At 30.9% G+C, this 14,822-nt stretch overlaps 2 protein-coding genes across 2 annotated transcripts; both read right to left on the bottom strand.

Annotated features, from left to right (window-relative positions):
• Positions 1-7,073: 7,073 nt before the first annotated feature.
• On the bottom strand, positions 7,074-9,240 carry LOC124938294 (chromatin structure-remodeling complex protein BSH). Its single transcript, XM_047478714.1, has 10 exons — positions 9,116-9,240; positions 8,943-9,031; positions 8,782-8,876; positions 8,641-8,712; positions 8,512-8,559; positions 8,325-8,408; positions 7,928-7,966; positions 7,706-7,788; positions 7,511-7,573; positions 7,074-7,415 (listed from the first exon to the last, which is right to left on the bottom strand). The coding sequence occupies exons 1-10, from the start codon at positions 9,172-9,174 to the stop codon at positions 7,316-7,318; spliced, it is 732 nt and encodes a 243-aa protein (XP_047334670.1). The 5' UTR covers positions 9,175-9,240; the 3' UTR covers positions 7,074-7,315.
• Positions 9,241-10,676: 1,436 nt separating this feature from the next.
• On the bottom strand, positions 10,677-13,246 carry LOC124938293 (septum-promoting GTP-binding protein 1-like). Its single transcript, XM_047478713.1, has 6 exons — positions 12,863-13,246; positions 12,662-12,782; positions 12,403-12,499; positions 12,296-12,335; positions 12,083-12,166; positions 10,677-10,950 (listed from the first exon to the last, which is right to left on the bottom strand). Exons 1-6 carry the CDS (start codon positions 13,217-13,219, stop codon positions 10,786-10,788), a joined length of 864 nt encoding a protein of 287 aa, XP_047334669.1. The 5' UTR covers positions 13,220-13,246; the 3' UTR covers positions 10,677-10,785.
• Between the last annotated feature and the right edge of the window lie 1,576 nt (positions 13,247-14,822).

Here is a 14,822-nt window from a genome sequence, read left to right as displayed (position 1 = left end):
TTCGCTTCTCTTCTTGAAACTCATAAAGAAATGGAGAAGACTATGAAGAGGAACACGTATGAGGTCAACATCCTCAACAAAACCTACTCCAAATTCGAAAAGAACCTTTACAAACGGCAGTCCGAAAGGTTTGATTGCGAAAGGGAATTCACCGTTGAACTTCATCAAGAATTTATGGCTAGAGTGTGTTTGATTCAAGGTCAGATGGTTGAGTTCACCAATCATATGAATAGAGTCGATGTTGAGCGAATGGAACAAGCTAATTCATTCGCAAGACAAATTCAAGCCATTGAAAATGCTGAATCTGCTGTTAATAAAGAGAAGAACCTCATTTCCCTTGACGTTGATAATGTTAAAAAGGGGGAAGTAAGTTCAAGAGACGGTAGAAGCAGTAGAGGAGGTGTTTCGACCGGCACCAAATCCAAGAGGAAACTAGTTGATGAAGGAGGTTGTAGACCAACCAAAAGAGGTGGAGGTCGCAGCGGTGACCGTGGTGGTGGAAGCAGTGGAAGAGGTGGTCGTGGTGGTCGTGCTCTCCCTCCATTTCGAAACCTTCTGAGCGGTGAAGGATTCAATTACCCAATCGTGAAAAGAGAAGATCAATAATCTCTCTTCTTTTAAACTATCTTTTGTTGGTTTTTGAACTTGGTTTTTGGAATATTGGTCTTTGGAACTTATTTCTGTAGTTTGCGAACAAGTATTACTCTTTCTTTAATTTGATGGGTGCTTATCTTATCCAATTAATTGTGCAAAGTTTTAACATCATCAAAAAGGGGGAATTGTTGGGTCAAATTATTTTGACTAACGATATTTTGATGATGAACTTGTGTAAAAACTTAAATAAGAATGAAACTAAGTCGTCTAATTATTTTTGTGCAGGTGCATCAAAACGTGCTAAGTTAGACTTAGCTTGAATCAGGTTCATTAGACGTTTTGGTTATTAGATGTACGGCTAGTTAGACGTGCAGTCTAGCAGACACGTAGTTAGACGTGTAGTCTAACAGATACGTGGTTAGATGTGAAGTCTAACAGACACGTGGTTAGACGTGCAGTCTAACAGACACGTGGTTAGACGTGCAGTCTAAGAGACATGTGGTTAGACGTGCAGTCTAACAGACACGTGGTTAGACGTGCAGTCTAACAGATATGTGGTTAGACGTGCAGTCTAATAGACACGTAGTTAGACGTGCAGTCTAACAAATACGTGGTTAGACGTATAGTCTAATAGACACATAGTTAGATGTGCAGTCTAATAGATACGTGATTAGACGTGCAATCTAACAGACACGTAGTTAGACGTGCAGTCTAACAGATACGTGGTTAGACGTGTAGTCTAACAGATGAAAGTTAGACGTAGGGATTTTAACTCCTTCTAACTAATCTGAAGAGACACGTAGTTAGATGTGTCGTCTAACTCCATTAGACTTGGTGGTCTAATGGATCCTACTATTAGACGGGGGTGTTTAACTTCATTAAACTTGGCAGTCTAATGGAGCGCGTCTAATGCCTCGCTTCAGTAGTTGCTTGAAGTCAGTATTTGTCTACCCACAATCAACTAGCTGTATGTTACTCCTGCTCCACTAATCCGTGCAGATCAGTACGACATCCAGTTGTATCCAATGAATGAATGCCACGTAAGTAAATATTTTTCCACTAATTGCTCCTTGCAGAAAAATCCTAGAAAAATATTTGGAGCATTACCAGATTGGTACGGCCACGATCTTTGTGCATAGTGTCTGTTATACCTGTGTACTATGGAGGCTTTCCAATGGGTGTTTGCCACGTTTCAATGCAGAAGATTCGACCGTTAGTACATGTTCTCTATTTAAAGATCTTCAAGGACAACGGACGAGCTGCCGCACTTACAATCCATCTTATGAATTGCTCACTTGTTTGCTTACTGAGTTTGTACATCAAGAGATAGATATAATCAAAACCCTGTCTAGCTGAGTAATATTCTTAAACCTTTTGTAAGTTGAACAAAGTCTGTTTTATTCAACAGTTATGTAGCATTGAAACTGTATTTGATTCAAAGAAAAGTATAGTGAATCTTTCCGATGGTTGGAAGAAGGGGTGACGTAGGAGTGTTTTGCTCCGAACATCCATAAACAACTCTCTGTGTCTTTTACATTCTGTTTGTCATTCTTTCATTCGTTCTTATCTTCAAAGCCAAGCAAATGTTTCCGCACTTGAATCGCTTCAAGAATTTGCAAAGGTTTGTGAAGATTAGAAATCGATATAAATCCCTAACAGGATTTTTATCAAACCGTTTTCCAGAAGTTGTCATCAATAGTTAGACCCCCTATCTCTATTGGTGCCACCGATCCTTTCAATATATGCAAACTTTATAAAGCAATCTACGGTCTTAAATAGTCTTCTCGTACTTGGTATGTTACTCTCCGGACTACTCTATTATCTCTTGATTTTATAGAATCAAAATCTGATATGGCTCTCTTCACGTATCATGCAACTCAAATAACCGCATATTTTTAGTATATGTGGACGATATTATTCTCATAGACAACTCTAAATCGTTTCTAACAAAAATTATGTTGGGTCAAATTATTTTGACTCAGTGTCAAAGTAGTTTGACTATCGGAATTTTGATGATGAATGTATAGTTAAAACTCAATCTATACGTCTAATTGTTTTTTGTGCATGTGTATCAAAAACAGGTTATATTAGACTTGGTCTTAATGAGATTTATTAGACCGATTTGGCATTAGATGCACGAAGTTAGACGTGCAGTCTAACTATCGGAGTTAGACGTGCAGTCTAACTAGCGGAGTTAGACGTGCAGTCTAACTAGCGGAGTTAGACGTGCAGTCTAACTAGCGGAGTTAGACATGCAGTCTAACTAGCGGAGTTAGACGTGCAGTCTAACTAACGGAGTTAGACGTGTAGTCTAACTAGTGAGAGTTAGACGTGTAGTCTAACTCCTTCAGATTAGTCTGAAGGGATGTATAGTTAGACGTGTAGTCTAACTTATGAGAGTTAGACGTGTAGTTTAACTCCTTCAGATTAGTCTGAAGGGATGTATAATTAGACGTGCAGTCTAACTTATGAGAGTTAGACGTGTAGTCTAACTCCTTCAGATTAGTCTGAAGGGATGTATAGTTAGACGTGCAGTTTAACTTTTGAGAGTTAGATGTGTAGTCTAACTCCTTCAGATTAGTCTGAAGTGAATTGTAATTAGACATGAAATCTAATCCCATTAGACCAGGTGGTCTAATGGATGATGATATTAGAAGGGGGCGTCTAATTTCATTAGACGAGGTCGTCTAAGTGAAATACGTCTTATGCTAGACTTAAGCAGTTGTTTGAAGCTAGCACCCGTCTACCCACGATCAACTAGCTGTACGCTACTCCTGCTCCACTTTCCTATGAAGATCAGTACGACACCCAGTTGCAACCAATTGATTAATACCACGTAAGAAAATATTCTTCTCACTACTTGTTTTTGCAGGAATATCCTTGAAGAATATTTGGCGCACTACTAGATTTGTACGGCCACGATCCTAGTGCTCAGAGTATGTTGTGTACTATGGAGGCGTTCCAATGGAAGCTCGCCACGTGTCATTATGAAGATTCGACCATTGATACTTGTTCCTATTTAAAGATCCTCAAGGATAACGGAAGAATCATCGATCTATCGATACTCAGATTATTCTATCTTTAACTGTCAACTGCTTTCTTTCTTTTACTGTGTGTTAATCAAGAGAGAGTTAGAATCAAAGCATTGTATTAGCTGAGTGATAGTCTTCATATTGTAAGTTGAACAGAGCATGTTCTGTTCAACATAGAGCTAGTCTTGCGATTGTATTTGATTCGTTGAAAGCTTAGTGAATCCTTCCAGTGGTTGGAAGAAGGGGTGACGTAGGAGAGTTAACTCCGAACATCCATAAACAAATTGTTGTGTTGTTTCATTCTGTCATCTTTTCATTCTTGGTTCTTATCTTCAAACTCAAGCAAACATTTCCGCACTTGAATCGTTCAAGAGTTTTCAAGAGTTTGTGTAGAATAGAAAGTGATCTAAATCCTTAATGGGATTTCTATCAAATCGTTTTTCCGAAGTCGTCAACAATAGCCAGACCCCCGTCTCTATCGATTACGCCGATCCTATCAAATTATACTTCAATTAAATAAATTATTCTCGGTTAAAGATTTAGATCAATTACATTACTTTCTTGGAATGGAAATCACTCGTACCAAATATGACTTATTTCTTTCTCAATTCAAGTATATTGACGATATTCTCATTCGGGTTGATATGTTTCAAGTAAAGCCATTACACACCCCCGTCTTTGTTGGCTCCTCTCTTTCCAAACTTGATGGTGATTGTTTACCTAATTCGTTTCTGTATCGGAGTATACTAAGGCTCTATAATATCTTACACTAACTTGTCATGAGTTAGCATTTACTGTCAATCGAGCTTGACAATTCATGCAAACTCTCACATCTTCTCATTGGGGAGCGGTTAAACGTATTCTTCGATATCTTCGTCATACTCCTCGTCATGGGATCTTTCTTCGTCCAATTTCATAATTCACTCTTGTTGCTTACTCTGATGCTGACTAGGCAGGATGTCTTGATGATCGTCGTTCAACAACTGGATTTCTTGGAATTCTAAGAAACAACAAGTAGTTGCTTGCTCTAGTACTGAATATGAATATTGTGCTCTTGCATATACAAATGTTGATCTTTGTTGAATTCAATCTTTACTTAGTGAACTTTGAGTTTCACTTTCTTTATTCCCAGTTCTAATGTTGTGATAATATTGGTGCCGCATTCTTATCAGTGAAGTGTATATTTAATGCTCGCACAAAACATATTAAAATCGATTTTTACTTTGTTCGAGAAAAAATTGCTTGTAAATAACTACTCATCAAGTACATTCCTACTGAAGATCAAGTGGCTGATATCTTCACTAAAGGTCTTGTTTCTCATCGATTTACTCTTTTATGTAACAAGTTCACGGTTTGTGCCTCACCTTTTTGTTTGAAAGGGAATGATAAAATATTAAACAAATGAGAGAAACTATTTATTTATCTCTTATTAATTAGGCTAAAATATATTAACTAATTCCTAAATTTTCTCATATTAGTTATCTTTATATAACTATTATAAGTAGTTAAACTATTGTAAAGATTACTTATTCAATTAATAATATTATTTCAATCTTTCTCTTTAAGAACTTAATCATATAGTTTTATTTATATTATCAATTCTATAAATCAAACTTAGTGAAATATAATGATATTATCAATTCTATAAATCAAACTTAGTGAAATATAACGAGGCTGACTTATCTTAGAAATTAGCTAAAATGTATTTGGTTTTGTGGATAGTTTGCTAGATGACATTTGTATCTTTTAGCTTCATAAAGTACATTAATTAATAAATTGTGAGTTAATGTGCATTCAAATGACTCATTGATATCATTTGAAATATTAGACTCCTAAAATCATATCTTGACCATTTTTTCAGGTCTAAACCCAAGACAATCAGCTAAAAAACATAAAGAATCTCATGTAATGTCTTTAAATAGCATTGGAATTAGTATTTTGAGTTAGATCATTTTATTTTATGAAGAAAGGATTTGGTATATTTTGAGAAGCCCGTTTTTTATTTTAACTTAAATAAATGAATTTTTCACATTAATCTCATATTTCCTTGGGTTGAAGAGATGCATCTTATATATAAAAAAACACTATTTTTAAAAAAATTACAAAGTTGAAAGCTAAAATATTTTTTCAATACATCTAGGAGAAAAATAAATAGAGATAGAGTTTTGTGATTAATTAAGACCATATAACGGCTATTTATAAAAAAAAAATAACCTATAAATTCAATAACTTCATATTTTATTACTAAAAAAAGATTAACCTATAAATCCAATAACTTCATGTTTTATTACTAAAAAAAGATTAACACGCACTCAAAAAAATCACCAAGACAATAAATAAGTATGAGTAACAAACGACCCACATTAGTCAAAAATATTATTCAAAAATATTATTCAAATTACAATTATCTGCAAAGACAAAAAAAAACATAATATAACCCTTAACAAAACCTCAATTCCAACTCAAATTTGAATAATGAAAACCAAAAAACACATTAAAAAGAAAAAGAAGTAATTGAAAGAGTAAAAGGAAATAACTTTTCAACTTCTCTTAATAGATTTTTTATTTTCTAAAGAGAGAATCTTGAAATTTATCACTTAAAATGACATTAAGTGTATATATAATAGTTGTCAATAACGTATAGCGTTAAAGATGCTCATGGCTACAGCGTAAAGCGAATAGCGTAGCGAGAGCTATTTAAAAATAAAACATAAAAACATGTAAATAAAAAAAAAAAAAATAAAAAAAAAAAAATCACAAAAATAAAAGTTCAAAACTTAAAAACCATCAATTCTTAAACTAGAAAAAGTTCAAAACATAATCTAAAATTCATTGTCATCATTTTCTTCATCAAGATCGAGATCATCTTCTTCATTTGAAATTGCATAAGATCGAGATCATCTTCTTCATTTGAAATTGCATAATGCTCGGCACATTCTGTTCTTGAAATCAAATTCATCTAAAAGATCAAATGTGTTAGATGTTCCTATTGGTCTTTTCCCCTTGACTTAAATGTGATTGCCTTCGAACTTCTTAAGAGAAAAGAAGAGAATGAAAGATAAAAAAAGGCTATAGAAAAATTATAAGAGAAGAAATGTAGAATTAAGATCATAGGAAAGAGGAGAAAAGAATTGGAAAGACTAGAGAACAAAAGAAGGAAAAATACACGTGCAAAGAAGAGGTAAAAAAAATTGAAATTTAAATAAATAATAAAATTTGGAATATGAAAAGTCAAATAAATAATATTATTTTTCATTTTTTTTAAAAGCGTTGCTACGAGAGACAATAGCTTTTGGCGCTATATGAGCTATAGCGACAAAAGCGGGGCTATTTGAAAGTGCGTAGCCTATATCCCCTTATATAGCTACAAGCAGTGGTCGCTAGCCCTACTGACATTTATAATATATATCAGTAGGGCTAGCGAATAGCGTAGCGCCACTACTTGTAGAACATAATAATAATAACTTTATGCAAAAGTGCACCCAAAATAACAAAAACAACATGGTTTATTTAAAAACCTGAATCTTTTCAAACTATTGTTCATAACTATTTGATAACTTCTACAATGTCTTCAAATTAGGCTAATAATGAATCATATTCATTAGAACACTTTCTATCTAGAGGAATCTACCCCTCATTCAATCATCAAATAGTAAAAACATACCAAATACTCTCAATCATCATTATTATCATCGAGCATTCTTCTCTTCTCTAGCTTCTAGGGCATCCACTTCTTCATTTGATAATATATCAACAATAGGCTCATATACATCCCACTCTTTTCTTTTCCTAAAAATAAAATTTAACCATCCAAACCACAAGATGTGTTTAGCCATAGAATGGGTAAAATCAAAAGATGTAAAAAAAAATAGCAGCAGTTTTACCTTACCACACTTGCTCTGCTACCAAATAACTTTACCAAGTCCACTGCTGGTCCACTGGTTTTACTGTTCAACAACAACACGCATAAGCATCCTAGGTCTTGTTTGATGTGGTTTATTTCGGTTAAATCCATCAAGCAATATTTTATTTTAGTTTACTTTTAATGCGAAAAACCCATTATCAAACAAGCTCCTAACCTCGGGGGAACATATTCGAAGCCTCTGCGGCTTTTCTTGTGTACTCTTGTTTCCCTTGTTGAAGCTACAGTCTGCATTGCTATCTAGAACATAACATATGAAAGATATGTAATGACAGCAGAATGAATGACTAATAATTCTCATATGCCAGAAACAAACAAAAAAACAAAATTGCATAATCAATCCATATGTAAAGTATCACCAGAAGAACACAAAACAAACCTCATAGAGTTGTTCCCTAATTGAGAATGCAACTGCAGGCTGCATAAAAGCATATTTTACAGTTAAGAGGTAATAAAAATTCATTTATAAGATCCTGATGTCCAAATAGTAAAATAATAAGGTTCATTTTTGGGAAGTTGTTTAATTGTGAGTGATAACATAATAATGTAATTTAACCTCAACACTTGTGCATGAGTGTTCCAATTTGAATGTGAGAAACAGTTTGCTGTAAAATGACGACATATGCAAGAGTTTTTTCGAGATGAATTGGAGTTCATTGCCTCAATGACAAACTAGGGCAAAATGTCCACAAGATATGCATATGATTCTTCTGTTGCAATGAATGTGTGATACAGACCAACGATTAACAAAAAATGCTTTCAATTTGTATTCTTACTCCAACTTCAGGCTCGTCAATTCCCAAATCTTTGCAGAAGGTTCTCGCAAATTCTTCAGGATCACTCTCGAAATTGTTCAAATCCTGAGATACATCCAACGAACAACATTAACTGAAACCATGGCATGCTTTAGTAATGTAAAGAAACGCAAAAGATCAGAACCATACTAAACCCTAGAAATCTTACCCATAAGAACTGGTCTTTTATAAGAGTATGATTTACTCGAAGATCAAGCTGTAAAGGATAATGAAAACCCAAGTTAAAGAATTAACATTTCTTAAATGAGCAACAAATTTCACGAATAATGAATTCAACCTTAATTGGAACAATCTTTTCTCCAGTGTACATATCTTGTCCTTCATTAGATCGAAACTCTGCCAGCTGAGACTGAAAATATCGAAACAAATCCATAATAAAAAACTGTTCTGATTCATCAATCATATATATATAACTCACTTGAATCGATTGGGCGATCTGGGTAACAAATGCTGGTGGAAGTTTCAAATCTTTAACCGTCCTTTTCGCAAAGATCACAACTTCAGAATCTGGATCTGAAATTTGGAAAGCATATAAAAAGAGAGAACAGGAAGGTGAAAGCTTGATAGAGTAGTGAGTACCATAGGGATTCCATGTAAAAGCATCTCTATATCTTTGGCCATCAATTTCGATATCTAAACGAATTGGAACTAGATTATCGGCGGTTGGACTGCGTATTATAGAATACAAGACATTAAGATTCATTATGATTTGTGCCGCTAAAACAAAGGTATCGAACAAACAAAAGACTTACATCCTGAACTTTATCGGATTCTTGGCTGCAGACGATGCCGCGGCCCAGTGGTGTTTCATCGATGAGTCGATTCGTCTTTCTCTACCTAGTCACGACCTCGGCTAAGGTTATTTCTAAATAATTTGATTTCTTTGTAAACAAAATTTTTGCTTTATTTGGAAATTATTAATATATTTTTTCAATATTATTAAAATATTTTAATATTTATATTAATAATTTAAATCAAACAAACTTTTTTTTAGTTTTTAGATTATCATTAGGTTATTTATTATTAAAATTATATTAAACGAGATTTTATTTTTAATTATTTTAAATTTAATTAATAATTTATTAATTATATATATTTATAAATAAAAAAATTATATTACTAATTTAACTATCAAATTTAGATAAAAGTTTTGATTATTAAATTTTAAAAAATTAATAGTTAAAATTCTTAAATTTATAAGTAATTATAGTTAAATTAATTATACTAATTTTTTATTTATATATAAAATATCACTTAAATAACTTAGTTTTGTCTTGCATTATATAATGATCTCAAAATGTGAGAATGTCCGAGAAATTACTTCAAATAATTACGTCTAATTATTTTATCTCATTATGGGTAAGCAAAAGTAAGCCGCAACTCACTTTTTATGATACTTTTTATGATAGTTCATTTAATAAAAAAAATAATTAATTAAATTTATTGTAATTTTAAACTTATAATATTAAAACATACTTAATAGTTCAAAATATAAACTTTTAATTTATTTAGTTATGTTTTCAAATTTTAGAGAAAATATTTTTTTTATTAATTTTTTAAACTAGACTTAAGATAACAAAAATAAATTCATATTTTTTTTATATTTAAGACACCTTAATTTTAAAAATAAATATAAAGTGTGACTAGCATCATATGCTTTAATTCACATAATTTTAAGTGAGGATAAAATCTAGTTAAAATCACAATCATAAGTTCTATTTTAATCTTTATGCACTACACTCTTATCTACCTATTTCCATATTAATATCCGTCCTTTATTTCACATTGTAAAAGATTATATTACGGCAAACATCATCGGTGTTGGACGAAATCTAATAAATTTAGTGCATTTGTAGCACTATTAGAATACCATGGAAGGGTTGGGTCTCAAAACACAGATCTAAAAAGTGAAATATGTTAGAAAGCAATTATCGTCAACAGTTTTGTTGGATAGGGTTTGTGGCGGTTGATAGGGTTTGTGGCGAATGAGAGTGTATGGTTGAATTTCGACATTTAATTTATTTGAATTTGGTAAGATACAAGCTGCCTTGATGTATATTTGGTTTTCCAATTCTTCTTCTGAAATTACTTTGAATATTAACCATTTCAGACCTTGATTGAAATTTGTTCCCCCTTCATTAGTACTTAGCTTTCGAAGAATAATTGTGAAAGCAGTTTGTTTCTGCATTTTGTTGTGACGCTACCGCCAGCAATCCTTGTTTAGAGATATTTGGTCATTGTCTTTAAGAAAAAATTTAAAATATATATATATGTTTCAACATTGTTATTCATGAGCATTGGCTAAGAAATTACAGTAAAATTCAGATGCAATAAAGTTAAAAGGCGACCAAACAAAATTCCTTTTTTCTTCTTTGTTGCATCTATCATGTATGTACATCATGTAGAAGATTGAGAAAGGTAGCTAGAAATCAATGATGGGTTCTCCAAGAGTCAAGTTCCTCTCGACTGTCCATGAAAGGTTAAAGAGCTTGGCGGTTATGAATTTGAAGATCTTGTTAACATTGATATTGTGTCTTGAACTCGAAAAGAATAGTGTTGCATTCATAGCTCTTGCAGTTGCTCTTGCCTGCACCCCAATCCAAAAACATTGATAAATTATCAACAAATGGTTTAATTTGGTGTTAATTGAACTCAGAATTGAAAATCTTATTTGATAAGAGATAAAAATCACGATTATATTCTCCTTTAAAACACCTTATAAGAATTATACTTGATTGTTGGTGTATCATTCTTAACCTCCTAAATTAAATAAATAAAAAATTGATTTTTAAACTAAGTAATAAATTTGATTCTTACTAAGTAAATGATTATAAGATATTTGTTTTGAATTAAATTCAAATAACTTGAGTTATCAAAATATAATTTTAAGTAATTTATCATTTAATTTGTCATAAATCAACATCATTCAAATTATTAAAAATAAAAACTTTTATTTTTCATATTTAGCAATATATTTATAATTTTTTTAACATAATAACTCAATCTAACCTATTAAATAAGATGTTTTTACTCTAAAGCTTGTTTAATATATGGTTATTTAATTTATTATATGGTTATTTAAATAATCCATATAATGATTTAAATAAAAAAATTTAAAAATATTTTTTTTAGTAAAATAGTTAAAAAAGTATTACTATTATTATTATATAATGATAATTCTTTTTTAAATTATATTTTAGTATTTTTATTAATAAATTAAATAATATAATTAATAAAATAGTGAATGAAATAACTTTTTAAATTGGTTAAAATTATTCAAAAAATTTATGAAAAATTAGATTATTATTAGTATTGAATGGAAAAAATATTTAATTAGAAAGTAAATAAATAATATTTTAATTGATAATTTATTTATTTTTAATAATTTGTTCAAATAACTCTTTATATTTTTTTTTTAAATATATAATTGTTTTAACGAAATAACTCAAAATAATTTCAATCATTTAAAAAGAATATAAATAAATAAAACTCATATTATTCTTTCTTTCTCTATCACATACACACCTCCCAATAAAAATTCTGAATATAAATGTATGAGATGAGACAGCTTTATCTTTATTCAACCTCTACTTTCACATTCTTTTTAGTAACATTTTTTTTTTCATTTTTAAGCTAAGTTTTTGGAGCCAAATTTGTTCAAAAACTTATCTTTTTAACTCAAACTAAAAAAATGTAAAAAAATAATAACTTTTATCTACCTGGGTAATAATAGTCCATTGCAAATCCGGTGGAAGGCAAACAAATTCATCAAACTTAGTCCCAATTAAAATCAAAATTGCTTCCTGAAATCCAAAATGGAGATAAATTTCATTTTATACAACTTGTATGATACTTTTACACATAAAAAGTATTGAATGACCATTTTGTATAAATAGAGAAGTTGAGGACTAAATATTTATTTTTATTTTTACCTGATTCCATTTCCTTGCTTGAGTATACCAACCAATAACACTGCAATTAATTAATAAACACTAATTAATTAACATTCTAATTAATAAAATAATTACAATTTAATTACCTATTAAGGGTACAACGACTTGTAAGATCAAACATGAACAAGATCGCTACCGCTCCTTTGCAAGCAATTGGCACATGATTCAGCGACATGCGATCACCTAATTCACAAAAAGAAGAATCTATATTAGAATCGAGTTGAGCTCAATCATTACATTAGCATCCCACCTTAAACTCATACGTGCACTTCAACTCAAAACGTTTTAAATAAAATCGAAACGTACCTATCTAATTATAATTATAAACAATTAACAAAAACGCACCTCCAACGTCCCATATTCTAAATGCAATTCTTGCTCCTCGTACAAACAATGTCTTGTCCATCAAATTCAATCCCTTCATTTCCAAACCTTTGTTTCTTCTTTCATTCCCAACATATTTTACCTTCAAGATTTATTAATTTAATTAAAAAAATGAACTTTTAATCTTTCTCTAATCTAATAAATTTCAAAAAAGGCACTAACCACGAAACTTGTTTTCCCAATATCGCAATCACCAAGAATACAAATTTTCAAGGAGACTAAATCCGAATCAGACGAATACCCACTTGAGGTCGCCGTCGCCGTCGGTTCTTCTGGTTCCTGAATCTCATTTATCCGGTCGTTTGTCGGCGGCGGTCGGAGGGATAGTCGGCGGTAATGACGTTCTTGTTTTCCGGTGGAGCAAACAAGAATTCTGTCCCAAATAAATCTGAATAAACGGCGGAAATTAGAGATTCTGTCGATGATGTTCCATCGGATGTTCATTCCGACTACTCTCTTGCTGAGTTGCGTCATCTTTCCGGCGGTTTCTTTGTCACCGGCGCCGGTGGCACGACCCATTTAGCGTAGTAGGATTTAGGTTCTTGTTTCCTCTTTCATCATTGTTTCTTTGCTTTTTGTAGTACTATTGCTTTTGTTTTGTTGTTACTTTTTTAGAGTTTTTTTTTAAAATGTTTAAGTAATCAAATATTATTTTATTAATATGAAATTAGTTATAAAAAATTTAACGTAATCATATATTAAAATACCCACTTTTAAAAAAATATCTTTGAATTTTTTTATCAAGAGAAACTTACCTTCTAAGAATTAGGGTCCCTCAATATTTTTTAAATAAATTAAAACCAAACAAGCTTATTAATCAGATTGTTATAATCTAATGACTGCCGAACACCATAGGGAAATTAGGCCTAGCCGCCTTGGTGGGTGTTTGTTGTGGACGGATGACTAGGGCAGGAAAAAGTCCAAAATACCGTCTTTTTACTGAAGGATAAAACTTGGCTGGAAGGGTATAAATGTAATTTTAAGGGGAAAATATTATTTTTACTATTTTCAAAATTTAATATATTTAGGGGTAATGATATTTTGGTCCATTTAAATTATATTTTGTTTAAAATATGTTATTTTTACATTAATTTGTTTGATTTCATAATGATATTGTGAATTTCTTTTTATATTATTATTAGATTATCTGATCGGTTGACATGATTGAATTTCTTTTTATTCTTACTAAGTTATCCAAAAGTTTATAGAAAATGGTTGTACTTTCGAACGTGTTGTTAATTAGTTTCATCTATTGAGAATCGTTTGGAAATAAAATTTTGATTGTGAAAATAACGCTAGATATCTCAAATCCTATTAGAATGTCATTTATGAATAATGAGGTTAATGAGTACATGTATACCCGATATATGTGGATACCCAATGATTAGAGTCCAAGATAAGAATGAGAGAAGGTTACTTAATCGAACGAGCTCGAGATGAAAGAGTGTGACAAACACAAACCTAACTATATTAATATTAAAATATATATATATTTTTTTAATGAGGTGACTTTTCAAATTTTTAATCATTATAATAAATATATAATTTATTAATCTTCGAATTATTAATCTTCACATTTTTTATAATAAAATATTATTTATTTTCATCAAATTTTATCTTCAACATTATTTTTCTATTTTTTCAATATTAATAATTATATTTTTTACTTTTATAGTCGTTATCTTATATTTTTCAACTTTTATAGTTATTATCTGCTTTTATGATCGTTAATTATTTTCTCGACTTTTACCGTCGACAAAAACTTTTATATTCAATATTTATTTTCTCGACATTAAATTCGGCATGACTTTAACAGCCGACATCATCTTAAAAGTTGACATCGACTTTTACGATTAGTAATTATTTTCTTGATTATAACATATGTCATTAACTTTAAAAGCGTGCATTGACTTTTACGATCGATATATTTTCTCGACTTTTACCGTCGACGAAAACTTTTATATTCAATATTTATTTTCTCGACTTTAAATTTGGCATGACTTTAACAGTCGACATCAACTTTATAAGTTGGCATCGACTTTTACGATTACTAATTATTTTTTCAATTTTAACATATGACATTAACTTTAAAAGCGTGTATTGACTTTTACGATCGATATAT

This window comes from Impatiens glandulifera, chromosome 5 (genome assembly GCF_907164915.1).
Source record: "Impatiens glandulifera chromosome 5, dImpGla2.1, whole genome shotgun sequence".
Lineage (NCBI taxonomy): Eukaryota > Viridiplantae > Streptophyta > Magnoliopsida > Ericales > Balsaminaceae > Impatiens > Impatiens glandulifera.
Note: the sequence above shows the minus strand (reverse complement) of the source record. Positions and strands in the feature narration are given on the sequence as shown.